Consider the following 18713-nt stretch of genomic DNA (forward strand, 5'->3'; position numbering starts at 1 on the left):
ATCTACTATTACTTAAAATCGGTTAAATGTATATGTAAGGCTTATTTAGGGGTTAAAAAAACTTATTTTAGATATTTTAAGCCTCACACTGCAACATTGTATTTTTTTTTTAAAGTGAAAAATCACTATGCCTGGTTTTCTTTGTAAAATTCACATCCACTTTACAAGTTTTGCTAATTTGGGGGGTCTGAGGATTTTTTATTTTTTTTAAACCAAATCGGATTAAGGCAGAGATCCCAGTGCTTGTTATTTCTATGCTAATGAGCAGTTCAGGGATGATCTCTCAGTACAACTGCAGCTGTCTAGCGCCACAGTTTGAAAATCGGTCATCTTAGGTGAATGGGAACAAATGTAAAACACACGATCTTTTCATTTGTAAATATTTGATATTAGATTGTTTTATTGCAAATGGTTCTTATTGCATCCCCCCCTTATATCTCCCATTGCAGGTAGGTGTAGCAGTGAGACGTTTGCAGGAACATGGCCCGTACCAAGCAGACTGCCCGTAAGTCCACTGGAGGGAAGGCGCCCAGGAAGCAGCTGGCGACTAAGGCAGCCAGGAAGAGTGCGCCCTCTACCGGCGGGGTGAAGAAACCTCACCGTTACAGGTACTGGAAAAGGGGGGCCCTCGCGCATGCGCACACCGTATAACCCGTTCTCACCTTTATTAATGAAGTTACGTAAGTGGCAATTCATATTTATTATTATTTTGCTTCTTTACGTTCGTTTTATAGCGCAGTTTATAGCAAATCTACAAAAATAATGAAGATGAAGAAACAATAAAATGTTGTACTTTTGTTATTTATTTATAATGCTGCTAATGTACTCTAATTCCGAAGTAAAAAAAAAATAAATGTAAAATATAACCTTTTGATTTGTGGAGCTTGGGTGTATATTGTAGTAAAAATCACGTACAATAAGCTGTATAATGTGATTGTTTTATTGCAGATGGTTCTGCACCCTCATTATACAGCAGGCACATTATATTTACGTTACTTTTTACATTTAGTTACGTATTTTGCGTTTTAAATATTTCCTGGTGTCCCAGTGGCGATATTCACGGTCTTATAACGGGATAAACGTTGCTGTTGTTTTATATATATATATATATATTCGCATCGTTGGTCGCCCAGGAAAATGTGGGGCTCGTTCAGCTCTGAGGTCTTCTGAGTCCGCGGGAATTGGCTCGGTTCCCTCCTGCTCCGGGAGACGGCGGTGACAGTGCTGTGTAATACTGCTGTGTGGCCACTAGAGGGCAGTGCTGTGCAAGCTGGCTGCAGAATTTAGATTAACTCTTGGGTATCAGTGTATTTTGTATGAAGCGACAATAAAACTTTTTTTTTGTTTGTTGGTTCTGAATATTTTTTTATTCTGATACAGCTGCTATATTCGGTATTCAATAGTATATACATATACAACTGGAGTGTGTGTGTGTGTGTATATATATATATATATATATATATATATATATATATATATATATATATATAATATATATATATATATATAATCTCACTTATTTTCACCCACTTTTCTCTTGTTTAATAAAGATTTAGATTTTCAGATAATGTGTTAAGTGAAGGTCAATTTTGGGTGAATTAGTGCCCCTTTTTTAACCTTTTAACGCCGTTATGCCGTTCCATTCCGTCATAATTACACTGGGCTTTAGAGCCGTTATGACGGAATAGAACGGCATAACGGTTTTCAGCTCCTGTGCCCCCTCCGTTATTTTGTTTGTTGTGGATCCGGTTGGGGGATGTGCCTAGCACCTCTGGCACTCCCCCAGGATCCAATCAGCATGGAGGGGGTGTATCGATTGTCCCCTGTAACACTGTAGCAGCCAATGAGTGGAATCATTGGCTGTTACAAGTGTATCCGCTTCCTCTCTGCTCTCAGTGCGATCTGAGAGAGAGAGGAAGACAGTTTAGTGTTGGTGTGTGCTGCAGAAAGCTAGAGAGGGAGAAAAAATATAGTTACAAACAATATATATATTTTTTTTGCTGCTGATCACAGAGCTGCTACTGTGATCAGCCTAATATAACTTGCTTAGCCTGTTAGGGCTTTGATCAGTGTTGATCAAAAGCGTTGGGGGTTTATTTGTGGGGGTTACAAATATATATATATATATTGTTTTTGCTGCTGATCACTGAGCTGCTACTGTGATCAGCCTAATATCACAGTGATCAGCCTGTCAGGGCTTTGATCAGTGCCCAAAAGTTTATTTGTGGGGATCTTTAGTTATTATTAACCCCTTCCCTGCTGTTCCCAATCACTACCCTTCCCAGTTCCTTTTTTTTTTTAGTTTATAAAAAAAAAAAAAAAAAAAAAAAATATATATAAAGAAAAAATAATAATTTAAAAAAAAAAAAAAAAAAAGGGAATAGGGTGGGTGGGAATAGGTGGGTGGTAATTGGGAGGTGGTAATTGGGGTGGTTTAGTGGGATTTTGGGGAAGGTGAAGTGGTAATTGGTGGTGGTGAAGTGGTACTTTGTACTGAAAAAAATCCCTTATGGCACGCTATTCAGCAGAAGAGGCTTATGCCATTCTTGCCGCAGATTCAGGGAGTGAAACCCTCTCTGCTCTGTCTGACAGCGCAACCCTTACGGCATCAGATATAGAGCCCCTGAGTGATACATCTGATGCTGGTGCTCCCTGCCCGCCACCTAAAAGGAGGCGTCGCACAAATGACCAAAATTGGATACCCCCAAATTTCACTGCCCCAGAAATGCCAGAATTTACTGAGACTCCTGGCATAACAAGTGATGTTCCAGTATGTGAGCCAATAAACTATATGTCACTGATTCTGACAGATGCTATGTTTGAGCATATAGTTGCTCAAACAAATTTATATGCCAGCCAGTATCTGTCCAAAAATCCCCAATCTCTGTATGTCAGAAAAAATACCTGGCATCCCACTGACATACCAGAGATTAAAAAGTTTTGGGCCCTGACATTAATAATGGGGATTGTGAAGAAACCCAGCATTCGTTCATACTGGAGCCAGAACCCCATCCTGGCTACCCCTCTTTTTCCAGGGGTTATGAAGAGGGACAGATATGAACAATTGCTGCGGTTTCTCCATTTTAATGATAATACCAAGTGCCCCCCCAAAAATGACCCCCTGCATGACAGGTTATATAAACTAAGGCCCCTGATAAGCCACCTGTCCCAAAAATTTAAAGAAGTTTACATACCTGAGCAGGACATTTGCATTGATGAGTCCCTCATGAAATTTAAGGGGAGATTGCTTTTCAAGCAATATATACCATCCAAGAGGTCCCGCTATGGGGTAAAATTTTATAAGCTCTGTGAATGCAGTACTGGGTATACCTGGGCATTTCGCATCTACCAGGGAAAGGATAGCCACTTGGATCCACCTGGCTGCCCAGATTCAGTTGGCACAAGTGGGAAAATTGTGTGGGATCTCCTACTACCCCTGCTAAATAAAGGGTACCATTTGTGGCTCGATAATTTTTACACCAGCACAGAGCTATTAAAATTTTTGTTTTATTTTGAAACCGTGGCCTGTGGCACAACAAGAAAAAATCGCAAAGGTTTCCCCCAGAAGCTGACATATGGAAAAAAAAGTAGGGGCACAACGTCAGCTTTACGCCACAATGAGCTACTGGCCCTTCGGTACACTGATAAAAAAGATGTGTACATGCTCTCCACAATGCACGATGAAGCTACAGTGCCAGTGTCTGTGAAGGGAAGATCTGCACAGATCCGAAAGCCAAAGTGCATTGTGGAGTACAACAAAAACATGGGGGGGGTAGATTTAGCTGACCGGTGCCTGCAGCCATATCTAATTCAAAGAAAAACTAGAACTTGGTACAAAAAAGTAGCCTTTTATATTATGCAGATCGCAGTATATAATGCATATGTGCTGTACAAAAAAACAGGCACAGGGAAAACTTATACTTTTTTGGAATTTGTGTTAAATGTAACATCTGATATTTTGTTTAACCAGACCCCTAATCCTCCCACTGTTCAATCTGAAAATGTTGAGCGACTCTGTGGCAGGCATTTTCCCACTAGGATCCCCCCCACTGCCTGCAAATTAACACCCCAGAAAAGATGCAGAGTCTGCTATAAAAAAGGAGGGAGGAGGGATTCTAGTTACCATTGCCCTGACTGCCCCTCTCAACCTGGCCTCTGTATCACTGATTGCTTTCGAATATATCACACAGAGTTAAACTTTTAATTTGAAAGCAATCTGTATGTGTTCCTAATTTATTTTATTTTATTATTCTGTATTCCTAACTTCATAAATCCCCTGACCTTGTCCTGTCCCTTTATATGTTAAGCCCATCCACTCTAAGGCCATTATAAGTTATACAAAACAACTAAAATACTCCTTTTAGAATATCCTGAGTTATCTACTTTTGCAAATGGTATGTCATGAGGGGGGTAATTTTCATTCCTGGGCTGCCATACTGTCTCAAAGGCAACATAGGGCCAGAAAATCAATGTGCCAAATTTCTATGCAGACCCTATATTGGGCCCTGTAACTTCCTAAAACCACATAAAACCTGTGCATAGGGGGTATTGTTGCACTCATGGGAGATCACTGAACACAGATATGGGTGTATTATAGCAGTAAAAAATATAATGTTGATCTAAATAGAAAACATGCAAAGTCTGTGTGAAAAAAGCAAATAAAAAAATATGACCACTAAATTTGACCAGGTTTTGTGACTAAGTGGCTACAAAAAAAGACTAAACATAGTCCTTTTTTAATACCCTGGGTTGTCTACTTTTGCAAATGGTATGCCATGGTGGGGTAATTTTCATTCCTGCGCTGCCATACTGTCTCAAAGGCAACAAAGGTCCATAAAATCAATATGCCCAATTTCCATGCAAATTGGCAGACCCTATATTGGGCACTGTAACTTCCTAAAACCACATAAAACCTGTACATAGGGGGTATTGTTGTACTCATGGGACATCGCTGAACACAAAGATGGGTGTATTATAGCAGTAAAACATAAAAGGATGATATAAACAGCAAAAAGGCAGTGTTTTTGTGATAAACTAAAACTGAAATATGAACATTACCTTTGGCCAGATGTTGTGACTAAGTGGCTACAAACAAAGACTAAACATAGTCCTTTTTCAATACCCTGGGTTGTCTACTTTTATAAATGGTATGCCACGATGGGGTAATTTTCATTCCTGGGCTGCTATAATGTCTCAAAGAGGACAAAGGCCCATAAAATGAATGTGCCAATTTTCTATGTAAATGGGCAGATCCCATATTTGGCCCTGTAACATCTGTAAACCCCATAAAACCTGTACATGGGGGGTACTGTTTTACTCTTAGGACATTGACAAACACAAATATGTGTGTTTTATATCAGCAAAACATAAAAGGTTGATGACAGAAACAGCCAAAGGGCAGTGTTTGTGCAAAAAACGCATACAAAAAAAAAGGAGCACTACATTTGGCCAGGTGTTGTGACTAAGGGGCTTCACAAAAATATGTGACATGGGCCTTTTGAAATACCCTAGGGTGTCTTCTTTTGAAAATGGTATGCCATGATGGGGTAATTTTCATTCCTGGGCTGCTATAACGTCTTAAAGAGGACATAGGCACAGAAAATTAAGGTGCCAAATTTCCATGCATAAAAACTGAAATGGGCAGACCCCATATTTGGCCCTGTAACTTCTGTAAACCCCATAAAACCTGTACATGGGGGGTACTGTTTTACTCGTAGGACCTTGACAAACACTAATATGTGTGTTTTATAGCTGCAAAACATAAAAGGTTGATGACAGAGACAGCCAAAGTGCAGTGTTTGTGCAAAAAACGCATGCAAAAAAAATCACCATTACATTTGGCCAGGTGTTGTGACTAAGGGGCTTCACAAAAATATGTGACATGGGCCTTTTGAAATACCCTAGGGTGTCTTCTTTTGAAAATGGTATGCCATGATGGGGTAATTTTCATTCCTGGGCTGCTATAACGTCTTAAAGAGGACATAGGCACAGAAAATTAAGGTGCCAAATTTCCATGCATAAAAACTGAAATGGGCAGACCCCATATTTGGCCCTGTAACTTCTGTAAACCCCATAAAACCTGTACATGGGGGGTACTGTTTTACTCGTAGGACCTTGACAAACACTAATATGTGTGTTTTATAGCTGCAAAACATAAAAGGTTGATGACAGAGACAGCCAAAGTGCAGTGTTTGTGCAAAAAACGCATGCAAAAAAAATCACCATTACATTTGGCCAGGTGTTGTGACTAAGGGGCTTCACAAAAATATGTGACATGGGCCTTTTGAAATACCCTAGGGTGTCTTCTTTTGAAAATGGTATGCCATGATGGGGTAATTTTCATTCCTGGGCTGCTATAACGTCTTAAAGAGGACATAGGCACAGAAAATTAAGGTGCCAAATTTCCATGCATAAAAACTGAAATGGGCAGACCCCATATTTGGCCCTGTAACTTCTGTAAACCCCATAAAACCTGTACATGGGGGGTACTGTTTTACTCGTAGGACCTTGACAAACACTAATATGTGTGTTTTATAGCAGCAAAACATAAAAGGTTGATGACAGAGACAGCCAAAGTGCAGTGTTTGTGCAAAAAACGCATGCAAAAAAAATCACCATTACATTTGGCCAGGTGTTGTGACTAAGGGGCTTCACAAAAATATGTGACATGGGCCTTTTGAAATACCCTAGGGTGTCTTCTTTTGAAAATGGTATGCCATGATGGGGTAATTTTCATTCCTGGGCTGCTATAACGTCTTAAAGAGGACATAGGCACAGAAAATTAAGGTGCCAAATTTCCATGCATAAAAACTGAAATGGGCAGACCCCATATTTGGCCCTGTAACTTCTGTAAACCCCATAAAACCTGTACATGGGGGGTACTGTTTTACTCGTAGGACCTTGACAAACACTAATATGTGTGTTTTATAGCAGTAAAACATAAAAGCTTGATGACAGAAACAGCCAAAATGCAGTGTTTGTGTAAAAAAACGCATACAACAAAAATGACCACTACATTTGGCCAGGTGTTGTGACTAAGGGGCTTCACAAAAAGACGTGACATGGCCCTTTTGGAATACCCTAGGGTGTCTACTTTTGTAAATGGTATGCCATGATGGGGTCATTTTCATTCCTGGGCTGCTATAATGTATGAAAGGCAACTTAAGCCCAGAAAATGAATGTGCCAGATTTCTATGTAAATGGGTAGGCCGTATGTTGGGCCTTGTAAATTCCAGAAAACTCAGAAAACCTGTACATGGGGGGGTATCGTTATACTCATGGGACATCGCTTAACACAAGTATGGGTGTTTTATTGCAGTAACATATATCAGGATGATGATATTCACAATAAAATCATTTGGAAAGCTTCAAATTTCTTAATTTCTCACACTTACTTTGATTTTTTTTATATAAAATTATAGTTGAGAAATAAATCTTTTATGCCAAAAGAAAGCCCTATCTGTCCTCTAAAAAACAATATATAATTAGTGTGGGTGCACTTAATGTGAAAGGGGTAAATTATGGTTGAAAAGACATATAGCTGAAATTCAAGGTTTCGTTTACGTTCAGAACTTGAACAATTGCCTATGTCATGAAAGGGTTAATAATCCTATTATAAACAAGTGCACTTAAATTCATCATTGACATTTCACTCCTTTTCTTCAAAAACTTACCGTTTAATCCTGACAGCCACTGCAGCGTTTCCTCCGACTGTTACAAGCCCTCTTCGTGGGTTCAAAATGACGAATCTGTCTTCCTCCAATCACGGCGTTGCATCAGGCTATGACCCCCCCGGGGGAAAGCCGCAATTGGAGCAAGCCGGATTCGTCATTTCTGACGTAAGAAGAGACTTCCAACGGCCGGGGGAATCTCTGGAGCGGCTTTCAGTATTAAAAGGTTGTGTTTTTTTTTTTTTTTTTTTAAGAAAAGGAGTGAAATGTCAATTATGTTGAATTAAAGTGCCCTTGTTTTTAATAGGTTTATTAAAAACCGGGCACTAATTCATCCAAATTGACCTTCACTTTAAGATGATTTTCATTGTTTATATTTTTTTTTTTTTTTTTCTCTCTAAGGCCTGGTACTGTCGCCCTTCGTGAAATCAGGCGTTATCAGAAGTCAACTGAACTTCTGATCCGCAAACTTCCTTTCCAGCGTCTGGTTCGTGAAATTGCTCAAGATTTCAAGACAGATCTGCGCTTCCAGAGCGCTGCAATTGGTGCTTTACAGGTAAATTTTTTTTTTGTATATTTTTAATTTAGTACAGATTTGTTTATAAAATTAGCCCTAATTCTAATCTTGGATTTGCAGTGAAATATAAATGAGTTTGGTAATCCCATGTCAATTTACTATTTAGTGGTTGGAAGTGTTGCTGTACAAAGATCCACCACCATGCTGACCTAAAATCCCCAGCCACTTGTGTTGTCGGTAAAATTGCACATGGAAACCATAATTTCCAGCATGCAGTGTTGGGTTCTCAATGTCTTATTTGCCCATCCCTACTGCTTCATGTTTCGTCATTTCCAACACACTTGTTACTGTCATTTCTGCGTAAATCTAAATGATACATTTCTGGTTTGGTGCTGATTGTTGTGTGTTTTTTTTTTTTTTTCTTACATTTTTTGTTCATCCCTGGGAAGACAGTTGGCTACTAATAATAAAGTTTTTATGTCCCATTATACAGATTTAAATCACGTTTAACCAAATTCTTTTTGGAATGAAGAAAATGGCTGCATTATAAATGGTGGTTGTTTAGTTTTTTTTATTTATTTTTTAAAATATTCTAGGCTTGTAGTAGTGATCCTGAAATTTCATTAAAGGGACACTGAACCCAAAAATTTATTTCATGATTCAGATAGAGCATGCAATTTTAAGCAACTTTCTAATTTACTCCTATTAATTTTTCTTCGTTCTCTTGCTATCTTTATATGAAAAAGAAGGCATATAAGCTTTTTTCTTGGTTCAGAACTCTGGACAGCAGTTTTTGATTGGTGGATGAATTTATCCAGTGTTGTGTATCTTACCCAGTTTCTTCTGACTTGTGAAATATTTCCTGCATAAAGTTCCTACATAAGTGAGGTGGTCGTCTCGTGGCTCCTGGGCCTTAAAGTGAATGTCAATTTTGATGCTAAAGTGCCCAGTTTTAAGAAAATTTGAATAAAAACAGGGGCACTTTAATTCATCAAAATATACATTTCACTTGTGTTGTGAAAAAATACCTTTAAATATTGACAGCCCCTCCAGCTTCCTCCGTCCGTCGCAAAGCCTCTTCCTGGGTGTAAAATGAGGAATTCGACTTCCTCCAATCACAGCGCTGAAACAGACACTGATTCCCCGGGGGGCCGTGATTGGAGGATGACCGATCCATTATTTCTGACGTCAGAAATGGTTTTCGACGACTGGTAAGCTGGATCGGCTGTCAAGTTTAAAAGGTATTTTTTCACAACGGGTGAAATGTAAATTTTGATGAATTAAAGTGCCCCTGTTTTTTAATCGAATTTTTAAAAAGCGGGCACTTTAGCATCAAAATTTAAATTTACTTCAAATTGAATGGGATTGATTTAAATTGCTGACCTGCAGTATATGTAGTTTTTAATATGGTATTTCTCTTTGGCTGTGGTGCGTTTCTATGGAAACTAGTTAAAAGGACATGAACCCCAATTTTTTTTTCTTTCATGATTTAGACAGCTCATAACCATTTTAAACAACTTTCCTGAAAGGTTTATCTAGGTAAGCTCAGGTGCAGCAAAGAAACCTAGGTTCTAACTGTTGATTGGCGGCTGCATGTATATACAGATTGTCATTGGCTCACCAATGTGTTCAATTGGAAACCAGTAGTGCATTGCTGCTCTTTCCACAAATACCAAGAGAATGAAGTAAACTGTAAGGTTGTTTAATGTTCTACCTAAATCATTAAATACATTTTTTTTTGGGGGGGTAGGGGTTTGATGTCCCTTTTAATCTTGGTCATAGTGTGTTAATATCCTACCTTGTAACCTATTTATTATAACCCCTTTAGACTAAATTTGTTGTGACATTTGTCTACTAGTGTTTATAGCTGAGTGACAAGAGCCATATCCCATCTTATGTTATGTCCTTTTTTTTCTGTTTAAATATTGTCATTGCTTAATATATGAAGCATACTCCCTATAATAGCCCTACATAAACAAATGGCTTTTAATACATTCTGTAGTGTGTAGGGGGGAACAATACTTTGTATTATGTATTAATATTGTTGCTTAGGCTTGCTGCCTTAGACTGCCACCTAGTGGACAATTTAGAGTTTAATATACAGAGAATGTCTACTGGTTTCTGCGTTTTTGTTTTGTTTTTGTTTTTCTTCTTTTTTCCAGGTAACAGTATATTTATAGGCAACCTATAAGCAGCCTGTTATATTTTTTTTAAGGCTATGACATATCAGACTATCATTTTAAAGAGTTGAAGGTACAGTGTACTGTAAAAATGTTTTTAGCTTTTTCTTAATGTGTTTCCAGTGACTGGTATACCAGCTGCAGAGTATAACATGTATGAGAAATCACTTATTTAGTTTTGTTTTTGTATATGAAATTGCATCTTTCGTTCTTTGGCATTGGTTGATCTTATAGGGAAATTAGATCTCCTTATTTTATCACTTGGTGTACACACACACACACACTTTCTTTTTTATCTGTCTGACTCTGTATCCAAAGCCCAATACATAAAGAGAACAATTGACATTTAAATTGTATTGCTTAGAGTGTAACTGGCTATGTTTACACTACTTTTCTATAGCCAATAATTAAGTATATAATCTTTCAGTATAGCTGGGGCTACCACAGACAAAATCAGCTATTTCAAAGGCTACAATAAATGTGAATGAGCTATTTGTAGACACTTTATTGCTAGTAAAATGGATCATTGGGAACAATTGAAACGAGATTTTAAGTAGAATTGTAATACTTGTATGTGCCAGCATTTAGCATATTACAAATTTAAGACTGTTTTGGTATTTTGTAGTAAAACGGCTCCTTTATTACCAGCAAAGGTGTTAAACACATAATAAAGATCCTGCTCAGCCTGTGAGCCGATTGGCCGTAGCAGTTGCACGACCACACCAACCACCAGCTGTGTTTAGTTTGGCAGCTGCAGCGCTTTGCATCTCTTAGAGGGACTTTAACAACACATTTAACAGATTTGTAGGGGTTAATCTCAGAGTTGGAGCCTCTGCAAATTCGAGCATTCCCTTTAAATGGTATTGGTGGTGATTTCTTTGTGGAAAAGATTTTTAGAAAGACGAGCGCAAAATGATCTACAACAAACACCTAATAAGGAGATATTCCCAAACCTCCAAGGAAACAAAGTAAATTACAATTAGCTACTTACAGGTGCGCAAAAGGAATGCTTAAGTTTATAGTAAAAAAAGGTTTGTTTTTTTTATAGTAGACTATCTGACTCTTAGAATAAATAACAGCCAAGAGTTTTTATATATATATCTCTCTCTCTATATCTATATATCTCCTCAAATATGGTCTTGAAAAATACATACACATCTCTCCTCAAATATGGTCTATGTTTATTCTAAGAGTCAGTCTACTATAACCCCCCCCCCCTTTTTTTACTATAAACTTAAGCATTCCTTTTGCGCACCTGTAAGTAGCCATTTGTAATTTACTGGTGATTTCTTTGTGCCAGCCTTTTAATGCTTCAGTGTGTTCTGGTTAAATGGTTTTATCGTTCCTGTGAACGAGCAGCAGTTATGAAGTTTAAAATGTTTTTGCCTGGACTTTGCAGCTGTTACATTTATTTTAAAACAAGTGCACAACTCATCCCCACCGGTTGCTCACTGGCTTATGATATATAGAGAGCTTTTTTGATATAATGCTTAAAAATGACATTAAAGGGGCATGAAAGTCAAAAATATTTAGACTGAAATTTGTTTGTTAAACTGTGTTCTCTTATTCACAAGCACATACTGAGATATGCTCAGGAGTGTGCCTTTGTCTTGAGTATTATGACAGCTGTTTGCAACAATGTATTTAACTTTTGTTACAGTGAAATGTAAATTTGCTGTAAAACATGTTGTCTAACCCCCCCACCCCCCACTTTGGAAAGCTGCTACAAACAATATTATTTACTTAGTTATCTTGTGTATATCAAGTAATATCAGCCAAGTGTGTCACACACACCTTTATTTTCTGCATTTTGGTTTTAATTCAAACTTCCCACTGTTTGCATTTAGAGAAAAGGATCTGGATTGGTCACCACCATAGCCAAAGCTTGCCATGCTCATTGTGTTAGCACAACCTCTGCTGAGGTTGATTATCAAATATGTAGCAGGGTTTGCCCTGAAGTCTGGAGAAGCTCTGAGACTTGGGAAACCCACGTTTCAGAGTTACATTTACAGGTAAAGGGGCAAAATTTATATTGCAGATATTTTACTACACATAATTCATGTAGTGAAACAATTTTGCAATATACTTTCATTAATTATTTTGTTCTCCTTTTCTGTAATTTAATGCTGAATATTGTGGGCTTTCCAATTCATGTTAAAGTGAAGGTAAACTTTGAATGAAAGCCCGTTTTGTAAAAATACTATTAAAAACAGGGGCACTTTCGTTCATCAAAGTTTACAAAGCAGTCGTTTTGATTAAAAACTTTGCCTTTTTTTTTTTTTTTTTTTAGACAGAGCAGCTTCCCCCTCCTGGAAATTCTCTCTTTACACGTCAGCAATGACTTATCCAGCTTCCTCCAATCACAGCATGGCCTCAGGCAATAACCACCCTGGGGGGAAAGCCGTGATTGGAGGAAGCTGGATTAGTCATTGCTGACGTGTGAAGAGGATTTCCAGGAGGGGAAAGCTGCTGTAGCTGTGAAAAGAAAAAAAAAGGTAAACATTTTTTTTAATCAAAACGGCTGCTTTGTAAACTTTGATTAATGAAAGTTCCCCTGTTTTTAACCTTTTAATGCCGTTATGACGGAATAGAACGTCATGGCCAACGGCTGTCTTGAAGCCGTCTGTGCTTCCTGGATTTGATTGCGGTCTGGTGAGCGTTCCTAGGGTTATAGGGACGCCCCCCAGATGCGATCCAATAATTGAAATCTCGCGATCATGTGCATGGTCGCGTGGTTTCAATTTGTCTACATCGGAACAGTTGTTGCAGAAAAGGTAACCTCAGTTACAATATGGCAGTGCCCACTGCTTTATAGACAATAAATATTGGGAACAAAATCGGGGTAAAAGTTAAACTAATATTTTTAAAAATCTATGTACACATGTATTCTCAGGCTAATCCTTTGCTTTGAATACATCATTCAGGCAATTATTTATTTTAGGGTTGCACCGATACCATTTTTTTAATGACAGAGTACAAGTACCGATACTTGTTTTCAAATACTCGCCGATACCAATTACCGATACTTTTTTTTTTTTTTTAATGTCATGTGACAGTTTACCAAGCACAATACAGACTATATTTATAAAGAAGGAATCTTAAATAATTAAAGGACTGTAATTCAAAAGACATTATGAAATAATAAGTTTTATTTGTCACAAAGTTCACTGAACATGTTTATAAATAAAAAATATTACAATAAAATATTACATTTAAAGGGGTGATACAATTGGGTTGTAGGGCTGTTATATAACATCAAGCTGACATTTGTATGGAGGTTCGACTCTAAGCTGAACAGTCTTTCACTTTCCACACTACTGCATGGGGCAGAAAGATATTTTTGGGCCATTTTAGCCAGAGCTGGAATCTATTAACTGCCCAGTAATTCAGGGGTTTGTCTGAACGAGGTACAGTGATCTCTCCTACAATAATACAAATAACAGCAATTTGTATTGGCAAAACAGTAGTAAACAAATTTTTAGTTTAGTCTCCACTCCAGTTTAAAATGAAATGGGAACATGCAGTTTGAAAAAAACGCCACAAGATATCATATGGGTAGGAAGTGGAGGTATCGGTGCATTTGCATGAGTAAAAGTACTCATGCAAATACTTGGTATTGATACCGATACCGATACTAGTATCGGTATCGGTGCAACCCTAGTTTATTTATTGTGTAATGTCCCTTTTTAAGGGCATATTGCAAATGTACGTATTTTAACTAATTATACTGATGTTTTGTAAGCCTCTTCTTTCATGCCAGGTTTGTGAATACTTTTCTTTCAGCTAGTATAGCTATGGGAGTTGAGGTCATCAGTCTGCAAACACTGGATACTGCAGTATTGGTTGATCACAAACCTGTTACCTGCTCAGTTTTACTTAACTTTTTAATAAACAACCCTAATTTGTTTGTTTCATACACATGCCTACAAATCTGTCCACGTAGCATTTTTGCTGTACGTTTTCACTATGTTGTCTTTACCAAATGTATCACCCTGTATTAATTATAGCTTAACATATAGTGACTGATAATAATATTGTCCTTTTTTTTTTTTTTTCCCCTAATATAGGAGGCAAGTGAGGCCTACCTGGTTGGTCTGTTTGAGGACACCAACCTGTGTGCTATCCACGCCAAACGAGTCACAATTATGCCAAAAGATATCCAGCTAGCTCGTCGCATACGTGGTGAACGTGCTTAAATCTTCTGAAACCTGAGAGAAAAAGTCATCTTCAAACCCGAAAAAAAAAATCTTTTCTTCCTGTTATTGGTAGTTATGAACATTAGATTTTATTTTTTTCTCTCCATGGGGTTTAAAGGTACCTAAATATATGGTTGTCATTGGAAATTTAGGGGAAATAATTGGGTTGGGTGAATTTTTTTTTTCCACTTTCATTTGTGTGTGACTTTTTAATATAAATGCGGGGGCATATTGCATTATGTGCAGACAAAACAACAAAAAAAAAACATTGATGCGTGAACAAGATTCAGCAGTTCAACTTTATATCAAAAATATAAATAAATGTTAAATTTTTCTGGACAATGCCAGCATTTGGATTTTTTTTTTTTTAAATAAGTAAATTTCTTATCGATGGCAACTAAATGGTGTTTGTCATTTTTATCATGTAGTAAATTCCATCCATTCACCATATACTTATTTTTTTTTTTTTTTTTTTTTTTGGTTAATGAGTTGTCCTACATGCAAGTACATGTATTTAATGTTGTCTGTCTTCTGTGCTATTCCTGTAAGTTTGCTATTAAAATCCATTAAACAACTCGGCTTCAATTATTTATATTCTTAGATGTAGGTGTCATTTTTTGTTTTTTCTCCTCAATCTCCGCACTAACACAAGGGGTTATTGGTGTATGGGCCTATCTTGACCATAGGGCATTAGCCCGGTGTGCCAGGGCCAGTTGTGTATGATACAGGGCCTGTCCTGCCTCTCACTTCCTTTCCTTGGCAGATCATGGACAGTCCCAACTCTCACCCAGTTCCTCTGAACTGGCCCAGAGAAGTGTCCTGCTGTCAACTGTAATTTGGGGTTGACTTGTGTCCTGCCCTATGGATAGGGGCATAACTACAGGGGGTCTCAGAGGTCTCAATTGGGACTAAGCCCACACATCTAGGGCCCCCTCAGTCAGTCAGCCTCCATTATGTCTCTTCAACCTTCCCCCATCCCATCTGGGGGCCCTTCCTGCAGCAAAAGAAGGCTTACAGTATATGGAAAGTGTATTAAAGGGACAGTATAAGCCAAAATAAACTTTCATGATTCAGATAGAGCATGTAATTTTAAACAATTTTCCAATTTACTTTTATCACCAATTTTGCTTAGTTCTCTTGGTATTCTTAGTTAAAAGCTTAACCTAGGAGGTTCATATGCTAATTTCTTAGACCTTGAAGCCCACCTCTTTCAGATTGCATTTTAACAGTTTTTCACCACTAGAGGGTGTTAGTTCACGTATTTCATATAGATAACACTGTGCTTGTGCACAAGAAGTTATCTGGGAGCAGGCACTGATTGGCTAGACTGCAAGTCTGTCAAAAGAACTGAAAAAAGGGGCAGTTTGCAGAGGCTTAGATACAAGATAATCACAGAGGTTAAAAGTATATTATTATAACAGTTATGAAAAATATTGGGAAATGAGTAATAAAGGGATTATCTATCTTTTAAAACAATAAAAATTCTGGTGTAGACTGTCCCTTTAATCTGCCTTTTTGGTGGCTAGATTTTCAAGATGACTGCTCTGATGCATAAAACTTGCTGCCATATTTGTACAGGAAGGAAAGTTTTATAGGGACACCGAACCCAAATTTTTTTCTTTTGTAATTCAGATAGAGCATGACATTTTAAGCAACTTTCCAATTTACTCCTATTATCAAATTTTCTTCATTCTCTTGGTATCTTTATTTGAAATGCAAAAAAACATAATTTATGTAAGAACTTACCTGAAATTCATTTCTTTCATATTAGCAAGAGTCCATGAGCTAGTGACGTATGGGATATACATTCCTACCAGGAGGGGCAAAGTTTCCCAAACCTCCATATGCCTATAAATACACCCCTCACCACACCCACAAATCAGTTTAACGAATAGCCAAGAAGTGGGGTGATAAGAAAAAAGTGCGAAGCATAAATATAAGGAATTGGAATAATTGTGCTTTATACAAAAAAAATCATAACCACCAGAAAAAAAGGGTGGGCCTCATGGACTCTTGCTAATATGAAAGAAATGAATTTATCAGGTAAGTTCTTACATAAATTGTTTTCTTTCATGTAATTAGCAAGAGTCCATGAGCTAGTGACGTATGGGATAATGACTACCCAAGATGTGGATCTTCCACGCAAGAGTCACTAGAGAGGGAGGGATAAAATAAAGACAGCCAATTCCGCTGAAAAAAATCCACACCCAAAAATAAAGTTTAAATCTTATAAAGAAAAAAACTGAAAATATAAGCAGAAGATTCAAACTGAAACAGCTGCCTGAAGTACTTTTCTACCAAAGACAGCTTCAGAAGAAGAAAACACATCAAAATGGTAGAATTTAGTAAAAGTATGCAAAGAAGACCAAGTTGCTGCTTTGCAAATCTGATCAATCGAAGCTTCATTCCTAAACGCCCAGGAAGTAGAAACTGACCTAGTAGAATGAGCTGTAATCCTTTGAGGCGGAGTACTACCCGACTCGACATAAGCATGATGAATTAAAGATTTCAACCAAGATGCCAAAGAAATGGCAGAGGCCTTCTGACCTTTCCTAGAACCGGAAAAGATAACGAATAGACTAGAAGTCTTTCGGAAATTCTTAGTAGCTTCAACATAATATTTCAAAGCTCTAACTACATCCAAAGAATGCAATGATTTCTCCTTAGAATTCTTAGGATTAGGACATAATGAAGGAACCACAATTTCTCTACTAATGTTGTTGGAATTCACAACCTTAGGTAAAAATTCAAAAGAAGTTCGCAACACCGCCTTATCCTGGTGAAAAATCAGAAAAGGAGATTCACAAGAAAGAGCAGATAATTCAGAAACTCTTCTGGCAGAAGAGATGGCCAAAAGGAACAAAACTTTCCAAGAAAGTAATTTAATGTCCAATGAATGCATAGGTTCAAACGGAAGAGCTTGAAGAGCCCCCAGAACCAAATTCAAACTCCAAGGAGGAGAAATTGACTTAATGACAGGTTTTATACGAACCAAAGCTTGTACAAAACAATGAATATCAAGAAGATTAGCAATCTTTCTGTGAAAAAGAACAGAGAGCAGAGATTTGTCCTTTCAAAGAACTTGCAGACAAACCTTTATCCAAACCATCCTGAAGAAACTGTAATATTCTCGGAATTCTAAAAGAATGCCAGGAAAAATGATGAGAAAGACACCAAGAAATGTAAGTCTTCCAGACTCGATAATATATCTCCCTAGATACAGATTTACGAGCCTGTAACATAGTATTAATCACAGAGTCAGAGAAACCTCTTTGACTAAGAATCAAGCGTTCAATCTCCATACCTTTAAATTTAAGGATTTGAGATCCTGATGGAAAAAAGGACCTTGCGACAGAAGGTCTGGCCTTAACGGAAGAGTCCACGTTTGGCAAGAGGCCATCCGGACAAGATCCGCATACCAAAACCTGTGAGGCCATGCTGGAGCTACCAGCAGAGCAAACGAGCATTCCTTCAGAATCTTGGAGATTACTCTTGGAAGAAGAACTAGAGGCGGAAAGATATAGGCAGGATGATACTTCCAAGGAAGTGACAATGCATCCACTGCTTCCGCTTGAGGATCCCTGGATCTGGACAGATACCTGGGAAGTTTCTTGTTTAGATGAGAGGCCATCAGATCTATTTCTGGAAGTCCCCACCTTTGAACAATCTGAAGAAATACCTCTGGGTGAAGAGACCATTCGCCCGGATATAACGTTTGGCGACTGAGATAATCCGCTTCCCAATTGTCTATACCTGGGATATGAACCGCAGAAACTAGACAGGAGCTGGATTCCGCCCATACCAGAATTCGAGATACTTCTTTCATAGCCAGAGGACTGTGAGTCCCTCCTTGATGATTGATGTATGCCACAGTTGTGACATTGTCTGTCTGAAAACAAATGAACGATTCTCTCTTTAGAAGAGGCCACAACTGAAGAGCTCTGAAAATTGCACGGAGTTCCAAAATATTGATCGGTAATCTCACCTCCTGAGATTCCCAAACCCCTTGTGCTGTCAGAGACCCCCACACAGCTCCCCAACCTGTAAGACTTGCATCTGTTGAAATTACAGTCCAGGTCGGAAGAACAAAAGAAGCCCCCTGAACTAAACGATGGTGATCTGTCCACCACGTCAGAGAGTGTCGTACAAT

General features: G+C 38.0%; 1 protein-coding gene across 1 annotated transcript in view; it reads left to right on the plus strand.

Moving 5' to 3' along the window:
- The window catches only part of LOC128658121 (histone H3.3A), a 16145-nt gene extending 1008 nt beyond the window's left edge, over positions 1-15137 (plus strand). Inside the window, exons 2-4 of the mRNA XM_053712621.1 lie at positions 450-608; positions 8073-8226; positions 14435-15137. Coding sequence (XP_053568596.1) covers positions 481-608; positions 8073-8226; positions 14435-14563 — 411 coding nt within the window. The 5' untranslated portion in view covers positions 450-480 and the 3' untranslated portion in view covers positions 14564-15137. The remainder of the gene's footprint in view (positions 1-449; positions 609-8072; positions 8227-14434) is intronic.
- Positions 15138-18713: the final 3576 nt, after the last annotated feature.

The sequence above is a fragment of the Bombina bombina genome, chromosome 4 (genome assembly GCF_027579735.1).
Source record: "Bombina bombina isolate aBomBom1 chromosome 4, aBomBom1.pri, whole genome shotgun sequence".
In the NCBI taxonomy this organism is placed as follows: Eukaryota; Metazoa; Chordata; class Amphibia; order Anura; family Bombinatoridae; genus Bombina; species Bombina bombina.